Source organism: Cherax quadricarinatus, chromosome 68 (assembly GCF_038502225.1).
Source record: "Cherax quadricarinatus isolate ZL_2023a chromosome 68, ASM3850222v1, whole genome shotgun sequence".
NCBI classification, from domain to species: Eukaryota; Metazoa; Arthropoda; class Malacostraca; order Decapoda; family Parastacidae; genus Cherax; species Cherax quadricarinatus.
The window spans coordinates 2,848,751-2,860,972 of NC_091359.1; the positions used below are offsets into that span (position 1 = coordinate 2,848,751).

Sequence of the window (12,222 nt, forward strand, 5' to 3'; positions counted from 1 at the left end):
ATCTGAATTTTTCCAACTTAAAACCATTACTTTTTCTCCAAGGTTGATGGATTGATTATATTATCTTTATTTCACTACTACTGATGCCTCTGCAGTTGACTGAAGAAGCCTACTATGTAGGCGAAACATTTTATCAATAAAGATACCCAACTGTTTAATATTTCTTAATCTTTAAGCCTGTACCGGGATCGGGCTGCAAGACTAAGAATACTCTTGAAACCCATCAAAGGTATATCAAGGTATCGATCATACAGCGCCTAGGATGATCAAGAACCCTTCAGATGCTCCAGGGGGCAGGCGATGCAAAAAAACCCAATTAAAATTAGGGGCGCCATTAGTACACTAAGGGAAAACACCATAAGTGTCCGGGGCCCAAGACTGTTCAACAGCCTCCCATCAAGCATTAGGAGAATTACCAATAAACCCCTGGCTGCCTTCAAGAGAGAGCTGGACAGATACCTAAAGTCAGTGCCGGATCAGCCGGGCTGTGGCTTGTGCGTTGGACTGCGTGCGGCCAGCAGTAACAGCCTGGTTGATCAGGTCCTGATCCACCGGGAGGCCTGGTCATGGACCGGGCGGCAGGGGCGTTGATCCCCGGAATAACCTCCAGGTAACCTCCAGGGGGGTAACAGCAGTAACAGCCTAGTTGATCAGGCCCTGATCCATCGGGAGGCCTGGTCATGGACCGGGCCGCGGGGGCGTTGATCCCCGGAATAACCTCCAGGTAACCTCCAGGGGGGTGAATGAACCCCAGGTTGATAACCACGGGGTGGAAGGAGGGCACTAAAAAAGTAATGAGGCAGTGCTCTCATATGATAACGTTGCCGCCCCTCCAGCCCACTCAGTTATCGTAGTTATCGTTGTCTTACCTTAAGGAGCTTCCTACGTTATCTTCTTACACTGGACACTACGAGATGCAGTACACTAGTTCAAACCTGTAGCACATCCATTAAAACGTTACTTTTCCAACGCATCAACCTGCAATAAATTCTGAAAGCTGGTTTACTGGGTTTAAAGCCTATCGACTACACGCCTGATCAGTCTACATACGAACCCATCAGCACTCAACAGTGGGAGACACTCACCAAAGATTTTCTATACAAAACCAGACAAATACTCAAACGCACTACAGAAGGGAAAAAAACTTCTGTACTTGTTACCCAGCAAACCTAAACCAGCACACATGTATGGTTTACCCAAGACCCATAAACACAATATTCCTCTCAGACCAATCACGTCAGGTATAGGTAGTGCACCACACAAACTGGCCGGAGTTCTTGCCAAACATCTTTCCTGCCTTCTGGGGACCATCAGCCCCGCTCATCTTAAACATTCTCAACCGCTTCCGAAACCTCTCCATCCGTAACGAGAAACTAAGTAGTTTGGACGTGACTTCCCTCTTCACAAAAGTACCTACCACAAAAGTCATCGAGGTTCTACGATGTAAAGTCAATCAGGAGATTTTGTTGACTTAATTGAACTCTGTGTTAATTTCAACTGTTTTTCTTTCAATAACAAGTTCTACAAACAAACCTACGGCATGGGAATGGGGTCCCCCATCGGTACCGTCCTAGCCAACTTATACATGGAACACCTTGAGTCCGAACACTTCGCCAACATCATCCCTTCAAGCGTCACTTGGTTACGTTACGTGGACTCCTCGTAATAACTCCCAAGCGTTTTGATGTACGGAATGGGCGAAACACTGTCAATAAAAGATAACATTATACTGCTTCTGTGTTTATTTTTCCACTGTATTGGTATTTTATACCATTTATTTCCATCCTGAAGTCCAGTACCGGGGCAGCGGAGTATACCAGTATACCTGGAGGGGTGTTCCGGGGCCAGCGCCCCCGCGGCCCGGTCCATCACCAGGAAACTCTGGAAGCCTAGGCAGTGTATATTAATATCCAGCTTACCTGGGCATCTTCCTCTCGCTGTATATCAAGAGGACAATGCCCAGGTTACCTGCGCATTGTCCTCTCCCGCTGTCATATTACACATTAATCACTATCTTGTGGGCACATTTCTTATCTCTATACGCCCTGGTGGGTCTACTACAGTGTTTCTCGCCTAGTTGTACTCGCCTAGTTGTGGTTGCAGGGGTCGAGTCACAGCTGTACTCACCTCTGTGTGTGTGTGTGTGTGTGTGTGTGTGTGTGTGTGTGTGTGTGTGTGTGTGTGTGTGTGTGTGTGTGAGAGAGAGAGAGAGAGAGAGAGAGAGAGAGAGAGAGAGAGAGAGAGAGAGAGAGAGAGAGAGAGAGAGAGAGAGAGAGAGAGAGAGAGAGAGAGACTGTTTACTTGAAAAACAAGGAAAAATTGTGAACAATGTCATTACGATGGAGACAAACGGGTGAGCGAGGCAGCCAGGATGCCTCCACATGCCTCGCTCTCAACTGCACGTGAACCAGCACTGACACACATACACCTCACCTTGTATATACTCTCATGTGCACTTTAACATCTTCTCTAGGTATTAAAATATTCCTGACCGGTGATTGCAGACGCAACCTCGAGTATAAACTAGGCTTTAAATCAAGACGTTAAACTTTACAGAACTACTCTCGTAAATTGACCAGTTAAACTGTCAGAATGTCGCAGCACTGCCTGCCAACCGTGCCGTGGGTACGCCAGGCTACGGTACGCCAGGCTACGGTACGCCAGGCTAAAGAGCACTGTATTATTATTATTATTATTATATTATTATTATTATTATTATTATTATTATTATTATTATTATTACTCCCTTGATTGTACAACCCAGTTATATGAGTCCAAGCTTTACCAATAGACCCCTGGGTGTCTTCAAGCAGGCACTGGACAGGCACCTAAAATCAGTACCTGACCAGCCGGGCTGTGGTTCGTACGTCGGTTTGCGTGCGGCCAACAGTAATAGCCTGGTTGATCAGGCCCGGATCCACTTGAAGCCTGGTCATAGACCGGGCCACTAGGGGCGTTGACCCCCGAAATCCTCTCCAGGTATACTCCAGGTACCGTCTTGAATATAAATCTAGATCCATCCTTCTCTTTCATTTGCACACTTTACTCACGTCTTCTCTTATTCTCTGTTTCTGGTGTCTGTTGTGTACCTGGAGGTTACCTGGAGGTTATTCCGGGGATCAACGCCCCCGCAGCCCTGTCCATGACCAGGCCTCCCGGTGGACCAGGACCTGATCAACTAGGCTGTTACTGCTGGCCGCACGCAATCCAACGTACGAGCCACAGCCCGGCTGATCCGGCACTAACTTTAGGTATCTGTCCAGCTCTCTCTTGAAGGCAGCCAGGGGTTTATTGGCAATTCCCCTAATGGCGCCCCTACTTTTTATTGGGGGCATTTTGCATCGCCTGCCCAGTCTTTTACTTTCGTAGGGGGTGATTTCTGTGTGCAGATTTGGGACCATTCCTTCCAAGATTTTCCAAGTGTAGATTATGATATATCTCTCCCTCCGACAACTGTTTCTTGACGCGGGTCTTAGTTATAGGATAACCCGCTACTGAAGCTTTTGGTCATCTGACCGAGGCCTTCTGCTGGCTTACCTCTTCACCCCTTTAAAAATCATGGTTATAATTACAGCTATAAGACTGATTAACTGTTGTTAGTATATATCCTGGTGCGGCCATGTTGCCCCAGCAGCCAGCAACAGGGGTCAGCAACAGTGGCCAGCAACTGTGGCCAGCAACAGTGGCCAGCAACAGTGGCCAGCAACAGCGGCCAGCAACAGCGGCCAGCAACAGTGGCCAGCAACAGTGGCCAGCAACAGCGGCCAGCAACACGGCCAGCAACAGTGGCCAGCAACAGTGGCCAGCAACAGTGGCCAGTAACAGTGGCTAGCAACAGTGGCCAGCAACAGTAACCAGCAACAGTGGCCAGCAACAGTGGCTAGCAACAGTGGCCAGCAACAGTGGCCAGCAACAGTGACCAGCAACAGTGACCAGCAACAGTGGCTAGCAACAGTGGCCAGCAACAGTGGCCAGCAACAGTAACCAGCAACAGTAACCAGCAACAGTGGCCAGCAACAGTGGCCAGTAACAGTGGCTAGCAACAGTGGCCAGCAACAGTAACCAGCAACAGTGGCCAGCAACAGTGGCTAGCAACAGTGGCCAGCAACAGTGGCCAGCAACAGTGGCCAGCAACAGTGGCCAGCAACAGTGGCTAGCAACAGTGGCCAGCAACAGTGGCCAGCAACAGTGGCCAGCAACAGTGGCCAGCAACAGTGGCCAGCAACAGTGGCCAGCAACAGTGGCCAGCAACAGTAACCAGCAACAGTGGCCAGCAACAGTGGCCAGCAACAGTGGCCAGCAACAGTGGCCAGCAACAGTGGCCAGCAACAGTAACCAGCAACAGTGGCCAGTAACAGTGGCCAGCAACAGTGGCCAGCAACAGTGGCCAGCAACAGTAACCAGCAACAGTGGCCAGCAACAGTGGCCAGCAACAGTGGCCAGCAACAGTGGCCAGCAACAGTGGCCAGCAACAGTGGCCAGCAACAGTGGCCAGTAACAGTGGCCAGCAACAGTAACCAGCAACAGTGGCCAGCAACAGTAACCAGCAACAGTGGCCAGTAACAGTGGCCAGCAACAGTGGCCAGCAACAGTAACCAGCAACAGTGGCCAGCAACAGTGGCCAGTAACAGTGGCCAGCAACAGTAACCAGCAACAGTGGCCAGCAACAGTGGCCAGCAACAGTGGCCAGCAACAGTAACCAGCAACAGTGGCCAGTAACAGTGGCCAGCAACAGTGGCCAGCAACAGTAACCAGCAACAGTGGCCAGCAACAGTGGCCAGCAACAGTGGCCAGCAACAGTGGCCAGCAACAGTGGCCAGCAATAGTAACCAGTAACAGTGGCCAGCAACAGTAACCAGCAACAGTGGCCAGCAACAGTGGCCAGCAACAGTGGCCAGCAACAGTGGCCAGCAACAGTGGCCAGCAACAGTAACCAGTAACAGTGGCCAGCAACAGTAACCAGCAACAGTGGCCAGCAACAGTGGCCAGCAACAGTGGCCAGCAACAGTGGCCAGCAACAGTGGCCAGCAACAGTGGCCAGCAACAGTGGCCAGTAACAATGCTGAAACGTAGTCTATGACCTCAAGAAAAACAATCTTTCGGAGTACAAAAAGATTGTTAGAACTTTGGCAAGATGACCAGAGCGAGGGAGTGACCAAGGTGACCTGGGCAGTGACCAAGGTGACCCGGGCAGTGATAAATAGAGGTTATGTATCTTAGTGGTGTTATGTATCTTAGTGGTGGAGTGTGGGTATTGTTTTAGTGGGAGAGCACGGTGGCTAACACAAACTCCTCCCTCCAGGGCTTCACAATTTCAACAATGTGTGAAGGTTTTACCTGCCAAACACACTGACTAAATTATTCAGAGGCAGGAACCTGCCAGAGATATAATCTTGATATTGTGTCCACTTAATTCTACCAAATAAATCCACGCGATGAGGGACTGAATTATAATAATGACTGGGAGACAGCTATTATCGAGGGAGGTACAACCCCTCTTGTCATACGAGTGTGGAACACACACTAGGTAGTAGGTTGGGAGACAGTAGCCATCATCCAGGGAGGTACAACCCCTCTTGTCATACGAGTGTGGAACACACACTAGGTAGTAGGTTGGGAGACGGTAGCCATCATCCAGGGAGGTACAACCCCTCTTGTCATACGAGTGTGGAACACACACTAGGTAGTAGGTTGGGAGACAGTAGCCATCATCCAGGGAGGTACAACCCCTCTTGTCATACGAGTGTGGAACACACACTAGGTAGTAGGTTGGGAGACGGTAGCCATCATCCAGGGAGGTACAACCCCTCTTGTCATACGAGTGTGGAACACACACTAGGTAGTAGGTTGGGAGACGGTAGCCATCATCCAGGGAGGTACAACCCCTCTTGTCATACGAGTGTGGAACACACACACTAGGTAGTAGGTTAGGAGACAGTAGCCATCATCCAGGGAGGTACAACCCCTCTTGTCATACGAGTGTGGAACACACACTAGGTAGTAGGTTGGGAGACGGTAGCCATCATCCAGGGAGGTACAACCCCTCTTGTCATACGAGTGTGGAACACACACACTAGGTAGTAGGTTGGGAGACAGTAGCCATCATCCAGGGAGTTACAACCCCTCTTGTCATACGAGTATGAAATGCAAGTCTGTCAAAAGTTTTGCACTCTGGCCGAGTTGGTGCTCTGTCTCGTGACAACGTAAGAAGGTAGCAAAATAAATTCATAACATCTACTAACACTCACTATACACTTAGCTGTACTTGTATTTCTGAGAGAGAGAGAGAGAGAGAGAGAGAGAGAGAGAGAGAGAGAGAGAGAGAGAGAGAGAGAGAGAGAGAGAGAGAGAGAGAACGTTCGCCAGTAACAGTACTTCCTCCCTCGCTAATAGTTGCCACAGTAGTACCAGTGCCAACTTGCGGACAGGTGCCAGGTGTCGGAGTCTGGCACACAGGCAGCCACAGGGAGAGTGGCAAGGCAGGCAAATGGAAGATGGCCAAGAGAAGTGTGGAAGAAGGCAGGTGCAGTGTGAGATTGATGAGTGGGTGGGGCAAGTTCGGGTGGGATAAGTGGGGTGGGGCAAGAGGAATGCAGGACAGGCAAGAGGAATGTGGGAGAAGCAAGAGGAATGTGTGAGAGGCAAGAGGAATGTTATTACATACTCGCGGAATTTTTGCAAGAAAACCAAAATACAGACCTGATGTACACGAACTTCGCTGAGGCATTTAACAGATGGTAGCAGGGAGATGCTAGCCCGTAAAAGAAAATCAGTCAGTATAACACGAAAATGGATATTCAATTTCCTAATGAAGAGAACACAAATAGCAGTAGTGAACAAAGCAGTACTGCCTTAGCAAAATAAAAATTCCCTGTCGATTCATTGGTCCGTTTCGACTCGTGGGTTAGTTAACTGTGAACAAAACTCTCTCAACAAGCACAGAAATTATCGCGGGTCATACAGTGCTTAGGAGAATGGGAGGCAATCAGGTTCAATCCTAAAGAAAGGCCGCTCAGGAGCCCTTCTCCGGCATCAGGCACTCCTGTTGTATCCTCTAAAGGGACCTCCACTCTCACCCTGTAAAGAGACCTCTAGTCTTATCCTGTAAAGGGACCTCCAGTCTTACCCTGTAAAGGGACCTCCAGTCTTACCCTGTAAAGGGACCTCCAGTCTTACCCTGTAAAGGGACCTACCTGGTATACATGGGTCCATACTGAGGCTGCACCTGCACGGGTGGCTCGGCTGTGACTAGGTGCTGGGATGACTGATGGGTTTTTTTCTTGCAACAGGCAGAACCCATGCTCGGGAGAGTCCTGTCAGAGGCTAGGTGCTGGCTGAGAACCCCACCAGGAATGAGCTACAAGGCACCAGCAGGAGCTTCGATATCCTAGTAGACCTTAGTGGCACTCCAAGAAGGACGCTCTTGGAAGCCAAAGAACGTTTCGAGACCCCAGGGAGGAGGTCCTAGAGACCAACAAGAGGATCCGGGGAGACCAGATTTGGTTAGGAACACCAGTAAGGGGGTTATAGGAGTCTGACGGTCCGAGGAGACCAAGAGGAACGAGGGCGGTGGCGTGGGAGACAGTGGTGGGTGGAGAGGTGCCTCCAACATTGACTCGAGATACTGAAGATATGTTATCGTTTAAGATGGATGTAGTGACCAAGATACCACCTTTACCTTATAATAAAAAATATCTTTTCTGCTGTTATTTGATGTGAATTATCTTCGTCTTCTGCCCTTCCACTTGCTGGTTTTCCTAGAGTTCTCCTGTTCTTTCAAATACTACAGTCTTATATAAGAACCTAAGAAAGGAGGAACACTGCAGCAGATCTACCGACAAGTCCCTGTCAAACCCAAACCCACTAAAAATATTCACTCAACCCATTATCAGCGTTACACAATGATAACTATTGCCGTGTTCCTCCCTTAAGTCAATGTGACCTGACCTGACTAGGTTGGGTGCATTGGCTTAAGCCGGTAGGAGACTTGGACCTGCCTCGCATGGGCCAGTAGGCCTTCTGCAGTGTTCCTTCGTTCTTATGTTCTTAACTCAAGTGCAAGTCCCACTCAAATCCAACCCCGGTCTCCTGATCTTGTTTCTTCTACGAAAACAGTTGCTACTTCTGGTCCTTCTCATTATCCACCTACTTCTGCTGCTTTTCCTCCAACTTTTCCTCTTACTACTGCTTTTCTTCCTACTCGATCCTCATTCCTCCTCCTCCTCCTCCTCCTCCTCCTCCTCCTCCTGCTCCTCGTATAACCCGATGCGAGACTTAAGTATCTCCTTGACTTGCTAAAGCTACAATGTACTTAAGAAGCTATAACTCAGGTCCAGCTTATATTTATGAGTGATGATAAGCTGGAGGAAGTGTTCGTGATCACTGGCTGCCAAGTACGATTTGGCTATCACCTTCCACTGCTATTTTTATTACAGTAATACTGGCTTTGTTTTTATTACTGCTATTTTTATTTTTGGCAAATAGTTATTAGGTATCTTTTAAAGCTTTGCCAGGAAGCAAGAAAAGTGATAGTTTCGAATAACAGCAACAACAACGAGTATTCAGCACAACAGGAGGTGTGTTGAATGGTTTGAAAAACCGACAAGTTTTTCAAACCATTCATCACAACTGTCAGACACGGCAGCATCATGGGATCTTGTTACAAAGAATTCTTCAACACTTGTTCAACCTTTGGACGAAGACCTACTTCGACTAGTGGATGGTACCACTATGATCCCGCCTCCATCTGCTTCACGTCACCTCACTACAGTATATAAGCCACGTCTACGGCCCTATGCTGTACATTCTACAAGATTGATGGACTGAACACATCGACTCCAGGTTGAGGGACTGATTACCTCATTCTCCTCCTCTCCTTACGCCTTCCTCTTTGTATTGGACTGATGAAGCCACTGTGTGGCGAAACGTTTCCTGAATAAAGATTTCCATATGCTGCATAAGTGTCTCAATCTTCAACAACAGGAGGTAACAGTAACATTCAACAGCGTGCTGGTGGCTCACCAGCTCGCACTATAAACACTATGGTTACCACAACATGCAAACATCATATGAGAACCCACAATCTCTTGTCTGTCAACTGTCTGGACCACATTGTCTGGGAACCTCCGTCACTTGTGACGGTGTTAGCTGGCTGGACCACACTGTCTGAGAACCTCCGTCACTTGTGACGGTGTTAGCTGGCTGGACCACACTGTCTGAGAACCTCCGTCACTTGTGACGGTGTTAGCTGGCTGGACCACACTGTCTGAGAACCTCCGTCACTTGTGACGGTGTTAGCTGGCTGGACCACACTGTCTGAGAACCTCCGTCACTTGTGACGGTGTTAGCTGGCTGGACCACACTGAGAACCTCCGTCACTTGTGACAATGTCAGCTGGCTGGACCACACTGAGAACCTCCGTCACTTGTGACAGTGTCAGCTGGCTGGACCACACTGTCTGAGAACCTCCATCACTTGTGACGGTGTTAGCTGGCTGGACCACACTGAGAACCTCCGTCACTTGTGACAATGTCAGCTGGCTGGACCACACTGAGAACCTCCGTCACTTGTGACAGTGTCAGCTGGCTGGACCACACTGAGAACCTCCGTCACTTGTGACAGTGTCAGCTGGCTGGACCACACTGAGAACCTCCGTCACTTGTGACAGTGTCAGCTGGCTGGACCACACTGAGAACCTCCGTCACTTGTGACAATGTCAGCTGGCTGGACCACACTGAGAACCTCCGTCACTTGTGACAATGTCAGCTGGCTGGACCACACTGAGAACCTCCGTCACTTGTGACAGTGTCAGCTGGCTGGACCACACTGAGAACCTCCGTCACTTGTGACAGTGTCAGCTGGCTGGACCACACTGAGAACCTCCGTCACTTGTGACAGTGTCAGCTGGCTGGACCACACTGAGAACCTCCGTCACTTGTGACAGTGTCAGCTGGCTGGACCACACTGAGAACCTCCGTCACTTGTGACAGTGTCAGCTGGCTGGACCACACTGAGAACCTCCGTCACTTGTGACAGTGTCAGCTGGCTGGACCACACTGAGAACCTCCGTCACTTGTGACAGTGTCAGCTGGCTGGACCACACTGAGAACCTCCGTCACTTGTGACAGTGTCAGCTGGTTGGACCACACTAATGTTCTCCTGGATTCTCTTTTTTAAGGGAGGCCTTGATGCTGGTCAAATTCCCTTGATTAAAGGAATTAAACCTAGCCTTCTTCCTTTGAAACCTGATTGTCTCCTAGTGCTCGTTCTTTGTAGGACCACTGGCAGACTTAGCAATTCACAATGAATCTAATTATGCTACCATCATTGCTGGCACGGCAGGAGCCATCTTGCTTGTGGCAGGTCATATAACTCTGATCATAGAGTACTTGCACACGCCAAAAGTGGCATAAATCTTGCCCTAGTGACTCTATACAAGCGTTGAAGATTCAGAATCGCTCGCATTAGGGCTTCTCACATCATGCCACACTACATGATTCACTACGTCATGCCTCACTACATTATGCCACACTGCGTCATGCCTCGCTACATCATGCCACACTGCGTCATGCCTCACTACATCATATCACACTATATCATGCTTCACTACACCATGCCACACTACATCATGCTACACTACATCATGCTACACTACATCATGCCACACTACATCATGCCACACTACATCATGCTACACTACATCATGCTACACTACATCATGCCACACTACATCATGCTTCACTACATCATGCCACACTGCAGCATATCACACTACATCATGCCTCACATCATGCCACACTACATCATGCTTCACTACATGCCACACTACATCATGCCATACATGCTTCACTACATCATGCCACACTACATCATGCCACACTACATCATGCCACACTCCAGCATATCACACTACGTCATGCCTCACATCATGCCACACATCATGCTACACTACATCATGCCACACTACATCATGCCACACTACATGTTTCACTACATCATGCCACACTACATCATGCTTCACTACATCATGCCACACTACATCATGCCACACTACATCATACCACACTACATCATGCCACACTACATCATGCTTCACTACACCATGCCACACTACATCATGCCACACTACATCATGCCACACTACATCATGCCACACTACATCATACCACACTACATCATGCCACACTACATCATACCACACTACATCATGCCACACTACATCATACCACACTACATCATACCACACTACATCATGCCACACTACATCATACCACACTACATCATACCACACTACGTCATGTCACGCCTACCCTTCCCTTCCCCCACAAGACACTGGTCCGGGTATTGATCTAGTCGACACCTCGGATACTTGTACGAAAATATTTGTACGAGTCTTAGCTGATCCAGCTTTTAAATGAGGCTCTATTTCTGAACCCATTATCAACGATAATATTTATTGTTTTATTGCTGGCGAAGCTGCACAGGTAAGCTGTATTTTATAGTTCTTTAATTTGCTTGAGTATCCCTCAGACACTGTACGATCACTATCCCTCAGACACTGTATGCCCACTATCCCTCAGACACTGTACGATCACTATCCCTCAGACACTGTATGCCCACTATCCCTCAGACACTGTACGATCACTATCCCTCAGACACTGTATGCCCACTATCCCTCAGACACTGTACGATCACTATCCCTCAGACACTGTACGATCACTATCCCTCAGACACTGTATGACCACTATCCCTCAGACACTGTATGACCACTATCCCACAGACACTACGATCACTATTCCACAGGCACTGCATGACCACTATCCCTCAGACACTGTACGACCACTATCCCACAGACACTACGATCACTATTCCACAAGCACTGCATGACCACTATCCCTCAGACACTGTATGACCACTATCCCTCAGACACTGTATGACCACTATCCCACAGACACTACGATCACTATTCCACAGGCACTGCATGACCACTATCCCTCAGACACTGTATGACCACTATCCCACAGACACTACGATCACTATTCCACAGGCACTGCATGACCACTATCCCTCAGACACTGTATGACCACTATCCCACAGACACTGTATGACCACTATCCCACAGACACTACGATCACTATCCCACAGGCACTGCATGACCACTATCCCACAGGCACTGCATGACCACTATCCCTCAGACACTGTATGACCACTATCCCACAGACA

General features: G+C 48.8%; 1 protein-coding gene across 4 annotated transcripts in view; it reads right to left on the minus strand.

Annotated features, from left to right (window-relative positions):
* Positions 1 to 12,222, minus strand: part of Argk1 (Arginine kinase 1) — a 115,623-nt gene that overhangs the window by 22,961 nt on the left and 80,440 nt on the right. The window contains exon 1 of one of the 4 annotated variants that reach the window (XM_053789772.2): positions 7,194 to 7,599. The exons of the other annotated variants lie outside the window; for them this stretch is intronic. Coding sequence (XP_053645747.2) covers positions 7,194 to 7,300 — 107 coding nt within the window. The 5' untranslated portion in view covers positions 7,301 to 7,599. Of the gene's footprint in view, positions 1 to 7,193; positions 7,600 to 12,222 lie in introns of those variants that run through there. 4 annotated transcript variants of the gene reach the window in all.